The 27046-nt window shown below is 35.6% G+C and overlaps 1 protein-coding gene across 1 annotated transcript in view; it reads right to left on the bottom strand.

The window, feature by feature from the left end:
• Positions 1–26153, bottom strand: part of LOC143235803 (uncharacterized) — a 116552-nt gene extending 90399 nt beyond the window's left edge. Inside the window, exons 1-5 of the mRNA XM_076473999.1 lie at positions 26033–26153; positions 24437–24597; positions 13760–13854; positions 12314–12482; positions 7069–7225 (exon numbers count right to left, since the gene is read on the bottom strand). Of these exons, the coding sequence (XP_076330114.1) occupies positions 7069–7225; positions 12314–12482; positions 13760–13854; positions 24437–24597; positions 26033–26153 (703 nt within the window). The remainder of the gene's footprint in view (positions 1–7068; positions 7226–12313; positions 12483–13759; positions 13855–24436; positions 24598–26032) is intronic.
• Positions 26154–27046: the final 893 nt, after the last annotated feature.

Genomic DNA, 27046 nt, shown 5'->3' with positions numbered 1-27046 from the left:
AATACCAACACACACAGGGAAAAACTGTCCAGCAGAATATCTAAATATATATATACATTTTACCTCAGTTTACACCAACCCCCCAGAGGAAATATTATCCAGCAAAATACCTAAATATATTTATCATATTTATCTTAGTTTACACTAACACACACAGGGAAAAACTATCCAGCAGAATACCTAAATATATATATATCCATTTTATCTCACTTTATACACCAACCCCAGAGGAAAACTGTCCAGCAGAATACCTAAATAAATATATCCATTTTATCTCAGCATACCCAACAACACTGGGAAAAACTGTCCAGCAGAATACCTAAATATATAAATCCATTTTATCTCAAATTACACCAACACAAACAGGAAAAAACTGTCCAGCAGAATACCTAATTATATAAATCCATTTTATCTCAGTTTACACCAACACACACAGGGAAAAACTTTCCAGCAGAATGGATATATATATCCATTTTATCTCAGTTTATACAACACACAAAGGGAAAACTTTCCAGCAATACTAAATATATATATCTATTTTTATCTCAGCTACACACACACACACAGGGAAAACTGGTCCAGCAGAATACCTAAATATATATATCCATTTTATCTCAGTTTATACCAACACACAGGAAAACTACCACCAGCAGCAGAATACCTAAATATATATATCCATTTTATCTCAGTTTATACCAAAACACAAGGAAAAACTGTCCAGCAGAATACCTAAATATATATATCCATTTTATCTCAGTTTACACCAACCCACACACAGGAAAAACTGTCCAGCAGAATACCTAAATATATATATCCATTTTATCTCAGTTTATACCAACACACAGAGGAAACTGTCCAGCAAAATACCTAAATATATTTATCCATTTTATCTCAGTTTATACCAACACACACACAGGGAAAAACTGTCCAGCAGAATACCTAAATATATATCCATTTTATCTCAAATTACCATCAACACACACACAGGAAAAACCTATCCAGCAGAATACCTAATATATATCCATTTTATCTCAGTTTATCACCAACACATACAGGGAAAAACTGTCCAGCAGAATACCTAAATATATATATCATTTTATCTCAGTTTATACCAACAACACACAGGGAAAAAACTGTCCAGCAGAATACCTAAATATATATATATCCATTTTATCTCAGTTTACACCAACAACACACACAGGGAAAACTGTCCAGCAGAATACCTAAATATATATATCCATCTCAAATTATTTAACATACATATGGAAAAAACTGTCTCAGCAGGAATAATGAAATATATATATATCCATATCTCAGTTTACACACAGAGGGAAAAACTGTCCAGCAGAATACCTAAATATATATATCATTTATCTCAGTTTATACCACACAACACACAGAATGACTGTCCAGGTGACCACCTCTAGATATATATTTTATCTCAGTCTACCAACACAACACAGGGATATCCAGCAGAATACCTAAATATATATAACCATTTTATCTCAGTTTATACCAACACAAACAGGGAAAACTGTCCAGCAGAATACCTAAATATATATATCCATTTTATCTCAGTTACATCAACACACACAAGGAAAAACTGTCCAGCAGAATACCTATAAATATATATATCCATTTTATCCTCAGTTTACAAACAAAACACAGAAAAAAAACTGTCCAGCAGAATACCTAAATATATATATCCATTTTATCTCAGTTTATACCAACACACACAGGGAAAAACTGTCCAGCAGAATACCTAAATATATATATCCATTTTATCTCAGTTTATACCAACACACACAGGGAAAAACTGTCCAGCAGAATACCTAAATATATAAATCCATTTTATCTCAAATTACACCAACACACATAGGAAAAACCTATCCAGCAGAATACCTAAATATATATATCCATTTTATCTCAGTTTATACCAACACACACAGGGAAAACTGTCCAGGAAGAATACCTAAATATATATATCCATTTTTTATCTCAGTTTATACCAACACTCACACAGGAAAAACTGTCAGCAGAATACCTAAATATATATATCCATTTTATCTCAGTTTATACCAACACACAGGGAAAAACTGTCCAGCAGAATACCTAAATATATATATTCATTTTATCTCAGTTTATACCAACACACACATAGGGAAAACTGTCCAGCAGAATAACTAAATATATATATACATGTTATCTCAGTTTACACCAATACACATAGGAAAAATCTGTTGAGCAGAATACCTAAATATATATATATCAATTTTATCTCAGTTTATACCAACACACACAGGGAAAACCTGTCCAGCAGAATACCTAAATATATATATCCATTTTATCTCAGTTTATACCAACACACACAAGGAAAAACTGTCCAGCAGAATACCTAAATATATATATCCATTTTATCTCAGTTTACACCAAAACACAGGGAAAAACTGTCCAGCAGAATACCTAAATATATATATCCATTTTATCTCAGTTTACATCAACACACACAAGGAAAAACTGTCCAGCAGAATACCTAAATATATATATCAATTTTATCTCAGTTTACACCAACCCCCCAGAGGAAATATTATCCAGCAAAATACCTAAATATATTTATCAATTTTATCTCAGTTTACACCAACACACACAGGGAAAAACTGTCCAGCAGAATACCTAAATATATATATCAATTTTATCTCAGTTTACACCAACACACAGGAAAAACTGTCCAGCAAAATACCCAAATATATATATCACATTTTATCTCAGTTTACACCAACCACACATATAATACTGTCCAGCAGAATACCTAAATATATATATCAATTTTATCTCAGTTTACACCAACCCACACAAGGAAAAACTGTCCAGCAGAATACCTAAATATATATATCCATTTTATCTCAGTTTACACCAACACACACAGGGAAAAACTGTCCAGCAGAATACCTAAATATATATATCCATTTTATCTCAGTTTACACCAACACACACAGGGAAAACTGTCCAGCAGAATACCTAAATATATATATCAAATTTTATCTCAGTTTATACCAACACACACAGGAGAAAATCTGTCCAGCAGAATACCTAAATATATATATCCATTTTATCTCAGTTTACACCAACACACACAGGGAAAAAACTGTCCAGCAGAATACCTAAATATATATATCCATTTTATCTCAGTTTATACCAACACACACAGGAAAAACTGTCCAGCAGAATACCTAAATATATATATCCATTTTATCTCAGTTTATACCAACACACACATGGAAAAACTGTCCAGCAGAATACCTAAATATATATATCCATTTTATCTCAGTTTATACCAACACACACAGCGAAAAACTGTCCAGCAGAATACCTAAATATATATATCAATTTTATCTCAGTTTACACCAACACACACAGGAAAAAAAACTGTCCAGCTAACCTAAATATATATATCCATTTTATCTCAGTTTACACCAACACACACAGGAAAAACTGTCCAGCAGAATACCTAAATATATATATCAATTTTATCTCAGTTTACACCAACACACACAAGGAAAAACTGTCCAGCAGAATACCTAAATATATATATCAATTTTATCTCAGTTTACACCAACCCCCCAGAGGATAAACTGTCCAGCAGAATATCTAAATATATATATCAATTTTATCTCAGTTTATACCAACACACACAGGGAAAAACTGTCCAGCAGAATACCTAAATATATATATCAATTTTATCTCAGTTTATACCAACACACACAGGGAAAAACTGTCTCGCAGAATACCTAAATATAAATATCCATTTTATCTCAGTTTATACCAAGAAACACATGGAAAAACTGTCTAGCAGAATACCTAAATATATATATCCATTTTATCTCAGTTTATACCAACACACACATGGAAAAACTATCCAGTAGAATACCTAAATATATATATCAATTTTATCTCAGTTTACACCAACCCCCCACAGGAAATATTATCCAGCAAAATACCCAAGTATATTTATCAATTTTATCTCAGTTTACACTAACACACACAGAGAAAAACTATCCAGCAGAATACCTAAATATATATATCAATTTTATCTCAGTTTATACCAACACACACAGGGAAAAACTATCCAGCAGAATACCTAAATATATATATCAATTTTATCTCAGTTTATACCAACACAAACAGGAAAAAGTTGTCCAGCAGAATACCTAAATATATATATCCATTTTATCTCAGTTTACACCAACACACACAGGGAAAAACTGTCCAGCAGAATACCTAAATATATATATCTTTTTTATCTCAGTTTATACCAACACACACAGGGAAAAACTGTCCAGCAGAATACCTAAATATATATATTCATTTTATCTCAGTTTATACCAACACACACAGGGAAAAACTGTCCAGCAGAATACCTAAATATATATATCCATTTTATCTCAGTTTATACCAACACACACAGGGAAAAACTGTCCAGCAGAATACCTAAATATATATATCCATTTTATCTCAGTTTACATCAACACACACAAGGAAAAACTGTCAGCAGAATATCTAAATATATATATCAATTTCATCTCAGTTTACATCAACACACACAAGGAAAAACTGTCCAGCAGAATATCTAAATATATATAACAATTTTATCTCAGTTTATACCAACACACACAGGGAAAATCTGTCCAGCAGAATGGATATATATATATCCATTTTATCTCAGTTTACACCAACACACACAGGAAAAAACTGTCCAGCAGAATACCTAAATATATATATCCATTTTATCTCAGTTTATACCAACACACACAGGGAAAAACTGTCCAGCAGAATACCTAAATATATATATCCATTTTATCTCAGTTTACACCAACCCCCCAGAGGAAATATTATCCAGCAAAATACCTAAATATATTTATCAATTTTATCTCAGTTTACACTAACACACACAGGGAAAAACTGTCCAGCAGAATACCTAAATATATATATCCATTTTATCTCAGTTTACACCAACCCCCAGAGGAAATATTGTCCAGCAAAATACCTAAATATATTTATCAATTTTATCTCAGTTTACACCAACCCTTCAGAGGATAAACTGTCCAGCAGAATATCTAAATATATATATCAATTTTATCTCAGTTTATACCAACACACACAGGGAAAAACTGTCCAGCAGAATACCTAAATATATATATCAATTTTATCTCAGTTTATACCAACACAAACAGGAAAAACTGTCCAGCAGAATACCTAAATATATATATCCATTTTATCTCAGTTTACACCAACACACACAGGGAAAAACTGTCCAGCAGAATACCTAAATATATATATCCATTTTATCTCAGTTTACACCAACACACACAGGGAAAAACTGTCCAGCAGAATACCTAAATATATATATCCATTTTATCTCAGTTTATACCAAGACACACAGGGAAAAACTGTCCAGCAGAATACCTAAATATATATATCAATTTTATCTCAGTTTATACCAACACACACAGGGAAAAACTGTCCAGCAGAATACCTAAATATATATATCCATTTTATCTCAGTTTATACCAACACACACATGGAAAAACTGTCCAGCAGAATACCTAAATATATATATCAATTTTATCTCAGTTTACACCAACCCCTGAAGGATAAACTGTCCAGCAGAATATCTAAATATATATATCAATTTTATCTCAGTTTATACCAACACACACAGGGAAAAACTGTCCAGCAGAATACCTAAATATATATATCAATTTTATCTCAGTTTATACCAACACAAACAGGAAAAAACTGTCCAGCAGAATACCTAAATATATAAATCCATTTTATCTCAGTTTACACCAACACACACAGGGAAAAACTGTCCAGCAGAATACCTAAATATATATATCCATTTTATCTCAGTTTACACCAACACACACAGGGAAAAACTGTCCAGCAGAATACCTAAATATATATATCCATTTTATCTCAGTTTATACCAACACACACAGCGAAAAACTGTCCAGCAGAATACCTAAATAGATATATCAATTTTACCTCAGTTTACACCAACACACACAGGAAAAAACTGTCCAGCAGAATACCTAAATATATATATCCATTTTATCTCAGTTTACATCAACACACACAAGGAAAAACTGTCCAGCAGAATATCTAAATATATATATCAATTTTATCTCAGTTTACACCAACCCCCAGAGGATAAACTGTGCAGCAGAATATCTAAATATATATATCAATTTTATCTCTGTTTATACCAACACACACAGGGAAAAACTGTCCAGCAGAATACATAAATATATATATCAATTTTATCTCAGTTTATACCAACACACACATGGGAAAAACTGTCCAGCAGAATACCTAAATATATATATCCATTTTATCTCAGTTTATACCAACACACACATGGAAAAACTGTCCAGCAGAATACCTAAATATATATATCAATTTTATCTCAGTTTACATCAACACACACAGGGAAAAACTGTCCAGCAGAATACCTAAATATATATATCCATTTTATCTCAGTTTACATCAACACACACAAGGAAAAACTGTCCAGCAGAATATCTAAATATATATATCAATTTTATCTCAGTTTACACCAACCACCCATAGGAAATATTATCCAGCAAAATACCTAAGTATATTTATCAATTTTATCTCAGTTTACACTAACACACACAGGGAAAACTGTCCAGCAGAATACCTAAATATATATATCTTTTTTATCTCAGTTTATACCAACACACACAAGGTAAAACAATCCAGCAGACTACCTAAATATATACATGCATTTCAGTGAATACATGTCTTGACAGCAAATAATCAGCTTACTATATATGGTCAGTATAGAGCCGAATTTCTGACACGCGACAGTCAGTAAGCCGTTTAAATATTTGTATACAGTATAGTAATAGAAAAAAGTGAAAATTTCGGGTAATTAAGCGGATTACTTTTCTAAATCAAGAGAGAGAGAAACAGGGGATTTCATTCTATGTCTCACGTAATATTAAAGTAGAAGAGTAGATAAATAATAAAAACTTCGTTACTTACCCCAGCCCATGATGACGTAAAGAGAGATGCCGCTGGTGTCGGTAAACATGGCCAGGAAAACAAGATTATGAAGATAGAGTCCTTCCATCAAAATCCAACAGTAATTAGCCATCAGAAAATAGTGCCAGAAACTGGTGAAAACTTTACAATCGATGTTCTGTAATAATACTGACGTTAATCTACAACAAATAATACCAGAAACTAGTAGTTAACTATATACTGTCTATGTTCTGTTATAATACTGACGTTAATCTACAGTAAATAATACCAGAAACCAGTGGTGAACAATATACAGTCTATGCTCTGTAGTAATACTAACGTTAATCTACAGTAAATAATACCAAAAACTAGTAGTAAACAATATACAGTCTATGTTCTGTAATAATACTGACGTTAATCTACAGTAAATAATACCAGAAACTAGTGGTGAACAATATACACTGTATGTTCTGTAATAATACTGACATTAATCTACAGTAAATAATACCAGAAACTAGTGGTGAAGAATATACAGTCTATGTTCTGTAATAATACTGACGTTAATCTACAGTAAATAATACCAGAAACTAGTGGTGAACAATATACAGTCTATGCTCTGTAGTAATACTAGTAGTAAACAATATACAGTCTATGTTCTGTAATAATACTGACGTTAATCTACAGTAAATAATACCAGAAACTAGTGGTGAACAATATACACTGTATGTTCTGTAATAATACTGATGTTAATCTACAGTAAATAATACCAGAAACTAGTGGTGAACAATATACACTGTATGTTCTGTAATAATACTGACGTTAATCTACAGTAAATAATACCAGAAACTAGTGGTGAACAATATACAGTCTATGCTCTGTAATAATACTAACGTTAATCTACAGTAAATAATACCAGAAACTAGTGGTGAACAATATACAGTCTATGCTCTGTAGTAATACTAACGTTAATCTACAGTAAATAATACCAGAAACTAGTAGTAAACAATATACAGTCTATGTTCTGTAATAATACTGACGTTAATCTACAGTAAATAATACCAGAAACTAGTGGTGAACAATATACACTGTATGTTCTGTAATAATACTGACGTTAATCTACAGTAAATAATACCAGAAACTAGTGGTGAAAAATATACAGTCTATGTTCTGTAATAATACTGACGTTAATCTACAGTAAATAATACCAGAAACTAGTGGTGAACAATATACAGTTTATGTTCTGTAATAATACTGACATTAATCTACAGTAAATAATACCAGAAACTAGTGGTGAACAATATACAGTCTATGCTCTGTAGTAATACTAACGTTAATCTACAGTAAATAATACCAGAAACTAGTAGTAAACAATATACAGTCTATGTTCTGTAATAATACTGACGTTAATCTACAGTAAATAATACCAGAAACTAGTAGTAAACAATATACAGTCTATGTTCTGTAGTAATACTGACGTTAATCTACAGTAAATAATACCAGAAACTAGTGGTGAACAATATACAGTCTATGTTCTGTAATAATACTGACGTTAATCTACAGTAAATAATACCAGAAACTAGTGGTGAACAATATACAGTCTATGTTCTGTAATAATACTGACCTTAATCTACAGTAAATAATACCAGAACCTAGTGGTGAACAATATACAGTTTATGTTCTGTAATAATACTGACGTTAATCTACAGTAAATAATACCAGAAACTAGTGGTGAACAATATACAGTCTATGTTCTGTAGTAATACTGACGTTAATCTACAGTAAATAATACCAGAAACTAGTGGTAAACAATATACAGTCTATATTCTGTAATAATACTGACGTTAATCTACAGTAAATAATAACAGAAACTAGTGGTGAACAATATACAGTCTATGTTCTGTAATAATACTGACGTTAATCTACAGTAAATAATACCAGAAACTAGTGGTGAACAATATACAGTCTATGTTCTGTAATAATACTGACGTTAATCTACAGTAAATAATACCAGAAACTAGTAGTAAACAATATACAGTCTATGTTCTGTAATACTACTGACGTTAATCTACAGTAAATAATAACAGAAACTAGTGGTGAACAATATACAGTCTATGTTCTGTAATAATACTGACGTTAATCTACAGTAAATAATACCAGAAACTAGTGGTGAACAATATACAGTCTATGTTCTGTAATAATACTGACGTTAATCTACAGTAAATAATACCAGAAACTAGTGGTGAACAATATACACTGTATGTTCTGTAATAATACTGACGTTAATCTACAGTAAATAATACCAGACACTAGTAGTAAATAATATACTGTCTATGTTCTGTAATAATACTGACGTTAATCTACAGTAAATAATAACAGAAACTAGTGGTAAACAATATACAGTCTATGTTCTGTGGTGATACTGACGTTAATATACAGTAAATAAATATTACGTCGAACGGTTTAGAAAGTGTAAGATCATAGGTTTACATGAAAATATTTGTAATACTTTATCCAGTTTACAAAACTAAAAAGGTAAACTGGTTGACTCTTCCAACATAACAACACAATAATACATTGTGACCGTTGTGTTGGACATTGAATCAACGAGCAGACCACTGTTACTCCACTCACACTTTTGTGGTCAGCACCAGCACTCGATCCCAATATTATTATAGATATCTGAGAGATACTTGAACGCCGCAATCGATACACTAATCTGATGTTTGTTGTTAAGCCTACAGTTAAATAATGGGATATATGTGCTTTCTCCACCTGCTGGATATGAAACCCGATTTTTAGGACAATACGTCTGTAGACTTACTGCTGAACCACTGGGAAAGGAGTCGGCACATTACATGTCATAATCCTTGATGAATAGACAACAAGACATCTTGTAAATTCTATGCGTCAGGTTGTCCAGCCTGAAAACCTATACTTACGGTTAAGACTGTAGGTAATTCTGTGAGATATGTCGTCTGAGAAAAGATAATAATTATTTTTTACTGGTCAGAATTTATTTGTTAACAATGAATCAAAGTTTTCTTTAAAGAAATACAAACCAACTTGGCCCGGCATGGCCAAGCGTGTTAAAGCGTTCGACTCGTAAGCCGAGGGTCGCGGGTTCGAATCCCGGTCGCGCCAAACATGCTCGCCCTTTCAGCCGTTGGGACGTTATAATGTGACAGTCATTCCCACTATTCGTTGGTAAAAGAGTAGCCCACGAGTTAGCGGTGGTTGGTGATGGATAGCTCTATTCTTACACTGCTAAATTAGGGACGGCTAGCGCAGATAGCCCTCGTGTAGCTCTGCGCGAAATTCAGAAAAACAAATAAACCGTTCATAGTCCGTTTCTACGTTTTCTTGTATCTTAACCAACTTCATGTGTTGCGGAAGATCTCGTCGATACTGAGTGCACATAATACTTTATAACTTATCTTTATTATATAAATTATCCTCAGAGTTCGATAATATTTACTGTAAGTATGTCTTCTGGTTAAGGTAGTGACATATTATATCACGTTTTATTTCGCTTCAGAATTCTAAACCAAATACAACATTAAATTCATCAATACAATTTGTCCTGACTCTCTTTAAAGTTATCAGTGATGGTTAAACAATCTAGTGTTGGTTTACATTAAGCATGTACTATTTTTGATCCATAGGAATTGTAATTAAATATTTGTTTTCTTTTTGGAGAGGGGGCATGTTTTTGGTTGTATTTTTTAGACTTCATCTCACATCCGTTGCACCTAGAGTATCAACAGCCAAATAGCCTCCAACGACTTTCTTTCTGGTTGTTCCGCGCCATAAACAACATTGCTGGAACATCCTCACTGTTTTAACCATTTCTCAGGACAACATTGCTGGAACATCCTCATTGCTTTAACCATTTCTCAGGATTGGAGGATCACTAATGTTACTTCTGTTGATGAACGGGCTGACAAGAGTTGTCATGGAAACTACAGGCTAGTTAGTCTTACATCTATAATTAGAAAATAAAACAAAAAATACAGTCTGATAACCCAAGCTATTCGTAAGAGTGTTTCGTTAAACCACGTGGTATCATAAAAGATGGCTGTCATGTCTTCACTGAAGGAGAGTTTCGCCTTAACTAATATTTTAATTTTCTGTTGTTATTGAGGGTTTGACTTGGTATTTGGATGATGAAAGGTTTTGGACTCGGTGTACTTAGACATTTGTTTTGTGAATTTAGAGCAAAGCTACACGAGGGCTACCTGCGCTAGCCGACCCTAATTTAGCAGTGTAAGGCTAGAGAGAAGGCAGCTAGTCATCACCACCCACCGCCAACTCTTGGGCTACTCTTTTACCACAATATAGTGGGATTGACCGTCACATTATAACGCCCCCACAGTTAGGTTGCGCATAAATTTATCATTCATTTCACTTGATGCACCAAGAGAATGCATCAAACCAAAACAAACATCCATGCTGGCAGGTGGCGCTTCATGAAGAGAATCTTTCAGACGGAGTTAATGAAGGAAAATAGTTTACTTCTCTTTTTTTACAAAGCTACCCGAGGTGTGTCACCCGTCCCTAAATTGTATTTAATTAATTTCACTGAACCCTGGAACCAGAGTGCTACATGCTAGCCAATGAGGAACAAGCGTTCTTCCAGCTTTAGCTAGCCTACTTTATTTATTTTAAATAAGTATTTCTAATTCGTGATTTTCTTTACGCTCTAGCGTTTCCAAAATATCTGTCGTACTGACTCATCGTAGACAAAACAAATGAAGAGTATTCGATCTATTCGGTACGACGTGACACGAGGATGTAGCCTCGTGAACAGAGGTTTGCTCCTCACAATTTCCACACGACGTGACACGAGGATGTAGCCTCATGAACAGAGGTTCGCTCCTCACGATTTCCACACGACGTGACACAAGGATGTAGCCTCGTGAACAGAGGTTCGCTCCTCACGATTTCCACACGACGTGACACGAGGATGTAGCCTCGTGAACAGAGGTTCCCTCCTCACGATTTCCACACGACGTGACACGGGGATGTAGCCTCATAAACAGAGGTTCGCTCATCATGATTTCCACACAACGTGACACGACGATGTAGCCTCGTGAACAGAGGTTCGCTCCTCGACGGATATTTTTACATGACCAGTTTAAGTGTTATGTGGAGACACGAATGCAAATTAACCGCTTTAACTAGGTCGAGGAAAACATAAAATAACATTTGATTCAATACAAAATTCAGACGAAAAATAGAGAATTGAAACCAAAACGAAACAGCTTACACTTCTAGATTCCAGAAACGTGGGAACGCCAGATTCGGACATAGCTACGTTACTTCGAAACCCCATGCCGGCTACAAACATAGCATCCTTCAAGATAAACATCAGCGCCCTCATGAGGAAAGAAATGAAAAGATGCATGTGCAGGTTGTTTCTCGGACAACGAAGCTTTCTGAAAAACAAAAAAGTGACTACATTGAACGTCGTGTTGAAATATGCTCATGAAACAGATTACACGACAGAAGATGTTTGAATTTTGATTTTTTACCTTGGTTCTTGTTTACATTTTCCACAATGTAACAGTTAACGGTCGATTTGTAAGTCCGAAAATGGGAGACATCTGATAAAATTAAAATGACAACAGTAATCACGTGACCGTAAGAAACGAAACTTAACCGACGGAATTGGAAAAAAGCAGAACATGTAATTGAAACGACATATCGTTTGGTAATTTGGTCCACGTGGCACGAGAAATGAGCAGTTTGGTTGCTATGACACTATGATTTATACACGTACATAATTCTGTGAGACAGGTCAGTTTTCTATTCTAACAGTTACTTCATTCGATCTAGTGACCACCGTGTAATATTACAACACTGCTGACTGGACGTGTTATTAATCCGTACCGTTTCGCAACGTAATGAAGAAACGTGGTACTAAGGTCTTTTGAGAGAACGTTAAAAACCATCTGCGTATTTTTCAACATCTTACTTTACTAAATGGATCGTGAAATAGATTACAAAAATTTGAACGACCTAATAGGTTTAAATTTGAATATAAGGTACATATATATACATATATAGTATAGTATAGTATATATATGTGTGTGGATGTGTGTAGTATAGAATAAAGTATAGAATAGTTGCTAAAAAAAAACAAATAAATAATCGACTGAGTGTTTGAATTATGTCCGTAATATCCGTGAATAAAATCATAGGCTTTGTACAGATTGGAAAATTGAGGAAAACGTGCAATCGGTGTGTATCAGGACTAGTAAGTCTGGAAAGTTACTCAAGTTATTGGACCAGTCATAACTTTGTCCAATTCGACTAATAAACACACACATACACATATATATAGAATGGTGTTGTACGTATATATCTGTAGACAGTGTTAACGGTTTCATTCTTGTAGTACGATTTAACAATTTTTTTAGATCATTACAGTAAATAAAATTATTCGTCGATTTATAATCAAAATCATCTTAATACACTCCAGGATTGTGTTAATATATGCCGAGATTATGCTAATATATGTCAGAATTATGTTAATATATACTAGAGTTGGGTTTATATATAGCAGGGTTATGTTAATATATGCCAGGATTATGTTAATATATGCCAGGATTATGTTAATATATGCTAGAGTTATGCTAATATATACTAAAGTTATGTGACTGCATGCCAGCTTGTAAAAGGCGCACACGTTATAATAATTAATAAAACTTACCTCAGGAAAGCCAAGATAAGAAATGCGACGATCAGTGCTGAGAATGATACAGTGTAGCCGATTTTCGATATCAGTTTGATCGTGAGTAGGTGTGACTGAGAGAGAAAAACACTCATGAAAATATGCAGAAGGTACACAACAAAAACAGTTATATAACAGTAACTTCTCCACTGACGAGACCCGGATGGAGACAAACAATTCATAAAGGAACGTAAGAGAGTATATTGTTGGCCTCCATCTGGGTCCCGTCAGTGGAGAAGTTACTTTTATATAACTGTTTTACATTTTTATTGTTTCGGATAGGTCCTTTTTACTTCTATGAATATCTGTAGCCATGTTCTGTATAATGTTAGGTGTGGTCACTACAACCATGTTTTGTATAATGTTAGGTGTGGTCACTACAACCATGATCTGTACAATGTTAGGTGTGGTAGGTACAACCATAATGTGTACAATGTTAGGTGTGGTAGGTACAACCATAATGTGTACAATGTTATGTGTGGTCACTAGAACCATATAATGTTAGGTGTGGTCACTACAACCATGTTCTGTATAATGTTAGGTGTGGCCACTACAACCATGTTCTGTATAATGTTAGGTGTGACCACTACAACCATGTTCTGTATAATGTTAGGTGTGGTCACTACAACCATGTTCTGTATAATGTTAGGTGTGGTCACTACAACCATGTTCTGTATAATGTTAGGTGTGGTCACTACAACCATGTTCTGTACAATGTTAGGTGTGGTAGGTACAACCATAATGTGTACAATGTTATGTGTGGTCACTAGAACCATGCTATGTGTAATGTTAGGTGTGGAAGGTACAACTATATTCTGTATAATGTTAGGTGTGGTCACTAGGAGTACCTTTTGTTCTGATCATATAATATTTATTAGTTTTCGATATGGCCAATTAAAACGTACTCAACGAACTGCTTTACATAATTATTCCAGACATGTGGCGTTTATTAGGTTTCTCTCTGTAACACGAGAAGACAATAACGCTAAAGAATCCAGTCTGGAAGACTGAAAGTGATATATATATATATATACTTATGGTATTGTTATGTAAACATTCACTCAAGACACTGTTATAAACATATAATACTTACTACTTTGTTATATTTCCATATGTACCTAAAGTGCTGTGTATATTTGACGCAGCTACTCTAAATTTTGCGCGTTTTCAATTTCTCTCGTTACATTAAGTTGGAAAAAAATGTCTATTTGATATTGTGCATTTATTGATTTAGTAAAGGTTTCTTACAGATTAATACTGTCCAGTAACGTTTTATATGACTACTTAGAAACAGAACTTTATCTTTTTCCCCTGGGAATCGTTTCTATAAATTCCAACTCTTGGTCTACCCTAATCTAACAGCAAGATATGGCTGTCACACTTTTAACGCGTTTATAATGCCATCCTACGTAATGCATTTTTTTTTTTTTTTGACAACGAGACACGAATCAAGTACCCTAAAGTCCACAGTTTGGCACGCTTACCCTTAAGCAACGTCCGAGTCACATGTTACTTTAAAGAGATAATTCTACATAACTACTGCTATTTGCAGTTTGTTTAAATAATGCGACACTCAGTGATTTATAGATGGCACTGGTTGGATTATTGAACTTCCAGTGTACAGAAATGTGTTTAACGTTCTGACTGAAACAAGATGAAACATGTTACGTCTCTGATGTTTTTGTTCAAATTACCATGAACTTAAGCGATTTTGTAGAGATATTCATTGGGTTAGACGTGGCTTAAAAATAGCGTGTTTATGATTGGGTGTGTTTGTGTTTTGTTATAGCAAAGGCACCTTGGGCTATCTGCTGTGCCCACCGAGGGGAATCGAGCCCCTGATATTAGCGTTGTAAGACCGTAGACTTACCGCTGTACTAGCGAGGGGCGTTTATGATTGGAGACTGGTTATTGCAAAAACGCTTGCTACAATTTGACGGTCGATTCTCTCTACTAGATCAGGTGAAGAGTATTTCAAAAGCCTGCTGTGAACATACAGGTGTTGGTGGGTAGCTGCCTTCCATCTGGCCTTTAGGTAGTGCTTCTCGGTAAGTTCCAGGACTTATAACGGTATAATCGGAGCTTCAATACCCGCGGTGGACAGAACACATAGCCTATTGTGTGGCTTTGCGTTTAATGTCAAAGAAACTTTATATATCTCAGTGTAAAATTCGAAATAAGACAAAAATGAGGAATATATAAACGACACTAATAATAAATATACTAGCTCGAGTACACACCACCTGGAGAGAAGTTATTTAAATACGTGATTAATGAAAGGTTAGTTGCCTTAGGACCTGAAAAGCTGCTTTCCTTATGTGTATTTCTAAAAGATACCCACAGAAACAGCAAAACATAAAATATGAAACCGTAAATTTGGATGTATGTCCCCATGGACCCAATGAGCCTCCATACTAAATTTGGTAAACGTGGATCTACAGGATGGGGAGTTGTGGTTAAAAAAACCAAAAAAACGCCCACAAAAACTGCAAAATGCAAAAGTGAAAGTTTATATGCATCTCCTTGTCGACCGAATGAGTCTCCAAACCTAGTTTACGAAGTAGTTACATGAACATACATGTACTATAATATTTATATAGATATATGATCGCAATAACCAGTAACATCAATAGATTTCTGTCTGTATTCGTTTCTTGGATTTGAAGTTATTCTATTACCTTAAATAGTAATCTACTTCCGCGACAGAATATAGTAACAAGTCAGGCGAATCTTTCAAATGAAATAAGTTAGATAAATAACTTAAAAATTCATTTCACGGTATTAAGGAAAGAAATCTTCAATGCAGTTTGTTAAGGTCTTACGTCTTGTTTTACACGTTTTCGATAAACTAAATAGGGATTTCATATGCATATAGATAAATATATGGGGAGATTTATTTTCCGGTGTTAAACTCAATATTACATTCTTTTCTCTTGTTTTTGTAATACCATATTATAATTTAATTTTGTCGTTCGATCAGTAAGCAGATCTCGTATTGCTTTGAAAGCCGGCTTTAACGGTCACGTGATCATCTCTTTAGGTTACCATAACGATGAGACCAGCGCTACTTTTAGACGAAATTGAAAGCGACGTGTTTGATCTCTGTATGGACTAGAGCCTGGTGTTTGATCTCTGTATGGACTAGAGCCTGGTGTTTGATCTCTGTATGGACTAGAGCCTGGTGTTTGATCTCTGTATGGACTAGAGCCTGGTAAAAGATACAGGGTCAGCAATTCAATCTTTTATCGATTTTGATGATAAGACTGACCTTCACGGCATTTAAACTTTCACCAGGATGGGAAAGACGGCGCAAGTCAGTGAATCACACGTTCGAGTACGTCTTCTGTTATTTTGTCATTTTGTGTTTAATAAAAGTGTAGCAATTGTTTATTTGAATGTCCCCTATTAAAGGTCTCTGCGCGGTGTTTGATAGGGATCTGAATTTTGGAGCTGGCAAATCGGGTACGAATCCGTGCGATATAACAAACTATTCCATGTATTTTAAGCTGTGGGTGCATTATAAGAGTGACAGGCTTAGCTTTGATAGTCGGTGGCATCGTGTTGTTGACTGGCAACCTTCCTTCTGGAGGTCAATAGTTCAGATTAGGAACGACCTCAGTAGCCTGACCATATAAACAAGATATAACTTTGTCAAGCCAGGATCATGCGTTTCATATACCAACATTCACCTTGTTTTATAAGCCTATACAATGCCACATTATTCTAAGCCTTACAGAGATATGTTAAAAGCCTTTTACTTCCAATCATAAAATATATTTTCTGCTTTTAATATCATGACAAACAATAAACAACAAATTTTGTTTCTCATCGATCTGTTTTGTTTTTTGTTTTTTTCTTTTATTGTTTGTTTGTTTTGGAATTTCGCACAAAGCTACTCGAGGGCTATCTGTGCTAGCCGTCCCTAATTAGCAGTGTAAGACTAGAGGGAAGGCAGCTAGTCATCACCATCCACCGCCAACTCTTGGGCTACTCTTTACCAACGAATAGTGGGATTGACCGTAACATTATACCGCCCCTACGGCCGGGAGGGCGAGCATGTTTGGCGCGACCGGATTCGAACCCGCGACCCTCGGATTACGAGTCGAACGCCTTAACGTGCTTGGCCATGCCGAGCCTTTTCTTTATGAGTGAAATTTATTTCCTGAAGTGATAAAGTACATTGTTATTAGAACATTTACTGGTTGTCCACACTAAGTTATCTACGCATGTTTTATATCCTTCATTCTATACTTAAAACGTTTCGGAACTAATAACAAATACTATTAATTTTCTAGAACATATTTTTCTGAGGAATGTTAATGATTTCCCGGAACTTAAGGGGGAAAAAATGAAAACGACTTGACGCGTACGCACAATAATGAAGTTGTTCATTCAATACCCATTCTAATAAATAGCGCCCTCTATTGAAATACTAAATAAACATGAAAGTGCTAGCTTTAATACTATTTTATAGGAGTTGTATATTTTCAGACATCACGCAAGTTGATTTATCTATAGACTTCTTTCTTTCAGCTCTTATACTAAATTTGAAACATAACTTACAATACTGTATTCTGTCAAATATCTGGAGACCCCGACAGATGTGTTTGAAACTAAGCTGTAATACAGTCTGAACGTACAAGCTTCATGAAGACGTCGCTTTAATATTATAAGAAATATCCGATGGAGTCAGTGCTCACTTGGGGGTGCCAACAGTTGGTAGAAAAGTGGATGGTGGCTGTGAGCGATTTTAAGCCTTGTATAGTAATCTCTGTTGATTTCTGTTTGTCCAAACACAAAACATGCCAGATATTCTGTAAACGTTATATATATAAACTGTATATTCTGTAAATCTGCGTGTGACGTCTTTACCTTCGTTTTGTTCCACTACGAGAAGCAAATTCAGGTGTCCAATTTTTTTTTTTTTTTTCCTATACATTCGAAGGGAGAATAATAAAGTTATTCGTAACGGGGACACGAAGACGAAACGAGAAAATCGCGACCCCATTGCTAATCTAAATAAACGCAGGACAAACATTTCGCGAAGTTGAGGCTTCATATTGCGTAATAAAAAAATGATTCCTATTATCACATAAGCAAGAGTTTCATTACTGTATGATACGTATATATCTCAACAAAGGGTTGCCATGCTATAAATACGTGTGTCTTTGAAGATGTATCTATAATATTATTAGAACGTGTCTTTGTAATGAAGATGAGCCTATATTACAATATTGATTATCTACTTTATGAAATAATGCTGTGTTATAATTATGTTATCTACTTTATGAAACAATGCTGTGTTATAATTATGTTATCTACTTTATGAAATAATGCTGTGTTATAATTATGTTATCTACTTTATGAAATAATGCTGTGTTATAATTATGTTATACCTACTTCATAAGAATGAAGCAGTGTTGTAGTAGCGATTTACATTCAGTACATATGGAACTGTATTATGGTTTACACTGAAGCGAAAGTGTTAAAGAGAAAAACTAGAATTATTCTATACAAGGCAGATCTGCCATAATTATAACTGAATGTAACTCTATTTATGTGTGGCTTTAATAATACTCGAGAGTCCGAGTCACCTGGCCATGCCGGGTCAATGTAAATTTTATTAAAACCATCACTCACCCAGTTTCTAGATCAGAGTAAATAGGTCGAAACGTTGTCACTGAGCCAATTTCTAGATCAGAATAAGTACGTCGAAACGCTGTCACTCACCCAGTTTCTAGATCAGAATAAGTACGTCGAAACGTTGTCACTCAGCCAGTTTCTAGATCAGAATAAGTACGTCGAAACGCTGTCACTCACCCAGTTTCTAGATCAGAATAAGTACGTCGAAACGCTGTCACTCACCCAGTTTCTAGATCAGAATAAGTACGTCGAAACGCTGTCACTCACCCAGTTTCTAGATCAGAATAAGTACGTCGAAACGTTGTCACTCAGCCAATTTCTAGATCAGAATAAGTACGTCGAAACATTGTAACTCAGCCAGTTTCTAGATCAGAGTAAGTAGGTCGAAACGTTGTCACTCAGCCAGTTTCTAGATCAGAATAAGTACGTCGAAACGCTGTCACTCACCCAGTTTCTAGATCAGAATAAGTACGTCGAAACGTTGTAACTCAGCCAGTTTCTAGATCAGAATAAGTACGTCGAAACGCTGTCACTCACCCAGTTTCTTGATCAGAATAAGTACGTCGAAACGCTGTCACTCAGCCAGTTTCTAGATCAGAATAAGTACGTCGAAACGCTGTCACTCAGCCAGTTTCTAGATCAGAATAAGTACGTCGAAACGCTGTCACTCTGCCAGTTTCTAGATCAGAATAAGTACGTCGAAACGCTGTCACTCTGCCAGTTTCTAGATCAGAATAAGTACGTCGAAACGTTGTAACTCAGCCAGTTTCTAGATCAGAATAAGTACGTCGAAACGCTGTCACTCACCCAGTTTCTAGATCAGAATAAGTACGTCGAAACGCTGTCACTCAGCCAGTTTCTAGATCAGAGTAAGTAGGTCGAAACGTTGTCACCAGCCAGTTTCTAGATCAGAGTAAGTAGGTCGAAACGTTATCACTCAGCCAGTTTCTAGATCAGAGTAAATAGGTCAAAACATTGTAACTCAGCCAGTTTCTAGATCAGAGTAAGTAGGTCAAAACATTGTCACTCAGCCAGTTTCTAGATCAGAATAAGTACGTCGAAACGCTGTCACTCACCCAGTTTCTAGATCAGAATAAGTACGTCGAAACGCTGTCACTCTGCCAGTTTCTAGATCAGAATAAGTACGTCGAAACGTTGTAACTCAGCCAGTTTCTAGATCAGAATAAGTGCGTCGAAACGCTGTCACTCACCCAGTTTCTAGATCAGAATAAGTGCGTCGAAACGCTGTCACTCACCCAGTTTCTAGATCAGAATAAGTACGTCGAAACGCTGTCACTCAGCCAGTTTCTAGATCAGAGTAAGTAGGTCGAAACGTTATCACTCAGCCAGTTTCTAGATCAGAGTAAATAGGTCAAAACATTGTAACTCAGCCAGTTTCTAGATCAGAGTAAGTAGGTCAAAACGTTGTAACTCTGCCAGTTTCTAGATCAGAATAAGTACGTCGAAACGTTGTAACTCAGCCAGTTTCTAGATCAGAATAAGTACGTCGAAACGCTGTCACTCACCCAGTTTCTAGATCAGAGTAAGTAGGTCGAAACGTTGTCACTCAGCCAGTTTCTAGATCAGAGTAAGTAGGTCGAAACGTTATCACTCAGCCAGTTTCTAGATCAGAGTAAGTAGGTCGAAACGTTATCACTCAGCCAGTTTCTAGATCAGAGTAAATAGGTCAAAACATTGTAACTCAGCCAGTTTCTAGATCAGAGTAAGTAGGTCAAAACATTGTCACTCAGCCAGTTTCTAGATCAGAGTAAGTAGGTCAAAACATTGTCACTCAGCCAGTTTCTAGATCAGAATAAGTACGTCGAAACGCTGTCACTCACCCAGTTTCTAGATCAGAATAAGTACGTCGAAACGCTGTCACTCTGCCAGTTTCTAGATCAGAATAAGTACGTCGAAACGTTGTAACTCAGCCAGTTTCTAGATCAGAATTAGTACGTCGAAACGCTGTCACTCACCCAGTTTCTAGATCAGAGTAAGTAGGTCGAAACGTTGTCACTCAGCCAGTTTCTAGATCAGAGTAAGTAGGTCGAAACGTTGTCACTGAGCCAATTTCTAGATCAGAATAAGTACGTCGAAACGCTGTCACTCACCCAGTTTCTAGATCAGAATAAGTACGTCGAAACGTTGTCACTGAGCCAATTTCTAGATCAGAATAAGTACGTCGAAACGCTTGTCACTCACCCAGTTTCTAGATCAGAATAAGTACGTCGAAACGCTGTCACTCACCCAGTTTCTAGATCAGAATAAGTACGTCGAAACGCTGTCACTCACCCAGTTTCTAGATCAGAATAAGTACGTCGAAACGTTGTCACTCAGCCAATTTCTAGATCAGAATAAGTACGTCGAAACATTGTAACTCAGCCAGTTTCTAGATCAGAGTAAGTAGGTCGAAACGTTGTCACTCAGCCAGTTTCTAGATCAGAATAAGTACGTCGAAACGCTGTCACTCACCCAGTTTCTAGATCAGAATAAGTACGTCGAAACGTTGTAACTCAGCCAGTTTCTAGATCAGAATAAGTACGTCGAAACGCTGTCACTCACCCAGTTTCTTGATCAGAATAAGTACGTCGAAACGCTGTCACTCAGCCAGTTTCTAGATCAGAATAAGTACGTCGAAACGCTGTCACTCACCCAGTTTCTAGATCAGAATAAGTACGTCGAAACGTTGTAACTCAGCCAGTTTCTAGATCAGAATAAGTACGTCGAAACGCTGTCACTCACCCAGTTTCTTGATCAGAATAAGTACGTCGAAACGCTGTCACTCAGCCAGTTTCTAGATCAGAATAAGTACGTCGAAACGCTGTCACTCAGCCAGTTTCTAGATCAGAATAAGTACGTCGAAACGCTGTCACTCTGCCAGTTTCTAGATCAGAATAAGTACGTCGAAACGCTGTCACTCTGCCAGTTTCTAGATCAGAATAAGTACGTCGAAACGTTGTAACTCAGCCAGTTTCTAGATCAGAATAAGTACGTCGAAACGCTGTCACTCACCCAGTTTCTAGATCAGAATAAGTACGTCGAAACGCTGTCACTCAGCCAGTTTCTAGATCAGAGTAAGTAGGTCGAAACGTTGTCACTCAGCCAGTTTCTAGATCAGAGTAAGTAGGTCGAAACGTTATCACTCAGCCAGTTTCTAGATCAGAGTAAATAGGTCAAAACATTGTAACTCAGCCAGTTTCTAGATCAGAGTAAGTAGGTCAAAACATTGTCACTCAGCCAGTTTCTAGATCAGAATAAGTACGTCGAAACGCTGTCACTCACCCAGTTTCTAGATCAGAATAAGTACGTCGAAACGCTGTCACTCTGCCAGTTTCTAGATCAGAATAAGTACGTCGAAACGTTGTAACTCAGCCAGTTTCTAGATCAGAATAAGTGCGTCGAAACGCTGTCACTCACCCAGTTTCTAGATCAGAATAAGTGCGTCGAAACGCTGTCACTCACCCAGTTTCTAGATCAGAATAAGTACGTCGAAACGCTGTCACTCAGCCAGTTTCTAGATCAGAGTAAGTAGGTCGAAACGTTATCACTCAGCCAGTTTCTAGATCAGAGTAAATAGGTCAAAACATTGTAACTCAGCCAGTTTCTAGATCAGAGTAAGTAGGTCAAAACGTTGTAACTCTGCCAGTTTCTAGATCAGAATAAGTACGTCGAAACGTTGTAACTCAGCCAGTTTCTAGATTAGAATAAGTACGTCGAAACGCTGTCACTCACCCAGTTTCTAGATCAGGTAGGTAGGTCGAAACGTTGTCACTCAGCCAGTTTCTAGATCAGAGTAAGTAGGTCGAAACGTTATCACTCAGCCAGTTTCTAGATCAGAGTAAGTAGGTCGAAACGTTATCACTCAGCCAGTTTCTAGATCAGAGTAAATAGGTCAAAACATTGTAACTCAGCCAGTTTCTAGATCAGAGTAAGTAGGTCAAAACATTGTCACTCAGCCAGTTTCTAGATCAGAGTAAGTAGGTCAAAACATTGTCACTCAGCCAGTTTCTAGATCAGAATAAGTACGTCGAAACGCTGTCACTCACCCAGTTTCTAGATCAGAATAAGTACGTCGAAACGCTGTCACTCTGCCAGTTTCTAGATCAGAATCAGTACGTCGAAACGCTGTCACTCACCCAGTTTCTAGATCAGAGTAAGTAGGTCGAAACGTTGTCACTCAGCCAGTTTCTAGATCAGAGTAAGTAGGTCGAAACGTTATCACTCAGCCAGTTTCTAGATCAGAGTAAATAGGTCAAAACATTGTAACTCAGCCAGTTTCTAGATCAGAGTAAGTAGGTCAAAACGTTGTAACTCAGCCAGTTTCTAGATCAGAGTAAGTAGGTCAAAACGTTGTAACTCAGCCAGTTTCTAGATCGAAGTAAGTAGGTCAAAACGTTGTCACTCAGCCAGTTTCTAGATCGAAGTAAGTAGGTCAAAACGTTGTAACTCAGCCAGTTTCTAGATCGGAGTAAGTACGTCGAAACGTTGTTTCTCGCCCAATTTCTACAAATTCGTTGTCCTTAGAAAAAAAAAATTCAAAATCTACCGTGCGCCACTTGCTGGTTTGTTCAAAAAGTGTTTGGACGGTAACAACACTTTGAAGCCGTAGGTGTGTTATAAGAATAATAGTCAAGTCCACTATTCAGTTAGACAGGAATAGCCCAAGAGTTGGCAATTGGTGCTGTCGAATATCTACTTTATATCTCGCTAATCAGCTCAAAAATAGGGACAGACAAACGTAAACAACTTTCTGTGTGACTTTGTACAAACAAAAAATGAATTCGCCGAAAAACATTACAAACTTTTAAAGTACGTCGATATCTGTAGATTCTTCTTATGTGATTATATACATGTTTGATAAAATTTTATTTGTGGCAGTTATGACTACTTTACTGCTGAAAAGCAATTTTAAGCATCTAATAACAACAACAACAAAATGTTGGTTCTATTTCAAATATGTCACGTGGTTTAACAGGGAGCAAAGGCTAAACTTAATCCCAGACAAGGACTTACCTCGAAGGATCCATCAATGTACATACTGATACCTGGACCTTCTGGTTCGCCCTGCAGGTCAACATTATGAGCCACACACATAGAATAGTTTGTCCAGGTCTGATTACGGTCTTTATTTATCCACCAGGTGCCGTCACTAGTACACAGTTTACTTGCAACAGCTGTGGAACACATGAAAAGTAAAGTAATAACCGCTTAGAATCCTTAAACATACGTTCCCTTATCTTTTGACTTCAACTGTCTTATTTCACTCTAACTGTTAACACTGTAAAAAGTACTGAACAACTATGTATACAAGCATTAACCGAAATGTTTGAATATGCCAGTTCTTTCATAAATAAGTCCATAAGACTAGTTGCAGTCCATATTTAAGCCTATACAAGTGAGTGGACCACATCATTACTCTATAATGGCTCAACAGCACGAACGCTTATAGTGCTAAATAACCGGGCTTCGATACCCATGGTAGATAAAGTACAGATAGTTTATCGTTTAGTTTTGTACAAAACAGTGTATAAAGAAGATAACATTGGCAGAAATGTTAATTCAGTATTAACAACAACAAATTGAAATAGAGATATCAGATGTCCAGTTTACAAAAGACCCAGACATAGAGATATCAGATGTCTAGTTTTCAAAAAACCCAGACATAGAGATATCAGATGTTTAGTTTACAGAAGACCCAGACATAGAGATATCAGATGTCTAGTTTACAGAAGACCCAGACATAGAGATATCAGATGTCTAGTTTACAAAAGACCCAGACATAGAGATATCAGATATCTAGTTTACAAAAGACCCAGAGATAGAGATATCAGATATCTAGTTTACAAAAGACCCAGAGATAGAGATATCAGATATCTAGCTTACAAAAGACCCAGACATAGAGATATCAGATGTCTAGTTTACAAAAGACCCAGACATAGAGATATCAGATGTCTAGTTTACAAAAGACCCAGACATAGAGATATCAGATGTCTAGTTTACAAAAGACCCAGACATAGAGATATCAGATGTCTAGTTTACAAAATACCCAGACATAGAGATATCAGATGTCTAGTTTACAAAATACCCAGACATAGAGATATCAGATATCTAGTTTACAAAAGACCCAGACATAGAGATATCAAATGTCTAGTTTTCAAAAAACCCAGCATAGTATCAGATATCTAGTTTACAAAAGACCCAGACATAGAGATATCAGATATCTAGTTTACAAAAGACCCAGACATAGAGATATCAGATGTCTAGTTTACAAAAGACCCAGACATAGAGATATCAGATATCTAGTTTACAAAAGACCCAGACATAGAGATATCAGATATCTAGTTTACAAAAGACCCAGACATAGAGATATCAGATATCTAGTTTACAAAAGACCCAGACATAGAGATATCAAATGTCTAGTTTTCAAAAAACCCAGACATAGAGATATCAGATATCTAGTTTACAAAAGACCCAGACATAGAGATATCAGATGTCTAGTTTACAAAAGACCCAGACATAGAAATATCAGATGTTTAGTTTACAAAAGACCCAGACATTTGTTTTTCTTTATTTCTCGGGATTTGGTTAAAGAAGACTGAAATAACTCACCATCCGTGTTGAATCCATGAACGTAGGCAGGACAAGGGATTTCATAAAGGGTTCCGGCTGGGATATATGGCCAGCAGATGGCGCCATCCCACATCATTGGACAGTACAACTCTGAAATCATATTTGAAAATGTATAATACGAAACACTCGTGTATGATCAACTATAACTGGGAGCTAAAGTAAAATTGCGAAGTTAAATTTAATTGTACTATAATTTCAAATTGATATCTAAACCAACAGACTCAAAAACAGTGATAAGAAAATCGCGAAAAATATAGAAGTTATTATTTTTATAAAGTTTAACAAACTGCGATAAGATGACATAAATTCACTTGGACCAATAAAAAGGCATAATAAAACTTTGTTTTCCTAACACTGAAAATTCTCCACTAAAAACATCCATACAATATCAGGTCTAATTACGATGCACCAAAACCTCATAAGCACTACGTTGTTATCAATCAAATAATAAAACTTTTTCTACAAAGAAAAGTTTTACAAACGTTCTTTATAACCGAACAGCTTGAAATTTTAATGAATTTCTAAGTTGATTTGTATGAAAAGCGCGCCACATTCTTTAAACAAATGATAAAAAAGAGCAACTTGTATATTTAGTTGAAGATAGATGTAGGCGAAACTATAAAGTTTCTGTATAGAACAAATTACTAGAGATTTTCCAATATCCTCTACAATAAAAACAGTAATTAAAGACAAAAGTCAATGGTTACTTTATGTTCATAGTTATGAATTATTTTGCCAAGCTAAGCCACGCTGAGATCCACAAACAAGTCATATAAACAGACTGTCTTCATTAAACTCAAGAAGTTGTCCTTGGTGGTTTATCTTTGTTGTATATATATATATATATATAGCGCTTATAAAGTACGAGTTATGCTCGAGAAAACTTCCCTTAACTTATTACTAAGTAAAGTAAACACGAATGTTAATTTAGAAAGTAAAGAAGATAGCCCGCAGACAGGGAAAGATTGAAGATGGCTTATGTGATTGGTAGAT

Source organism: Tachypleus tridentatus, chromosome 12, assembly GCF_004210375.1.
Source record: "Tachypleus tridentatus isolate NWPU-2018 chromosome 12, ASM421037v1, whole genome shotgun sequence".
In the NCBI taxonomy this organism is placed as follows: domain Eukaryota; kingdom Metazoa; phylum Arthropoda; class Merostomata; order Xiphosura; family Limulidae; genus Tachypleus; species Tachypleus tridentatus.
The sequence above is the reverse complement of the archived record's forward strand: the minus strand, read 5'-3'. Positions and strand labels throughout refer to the sequence as shown.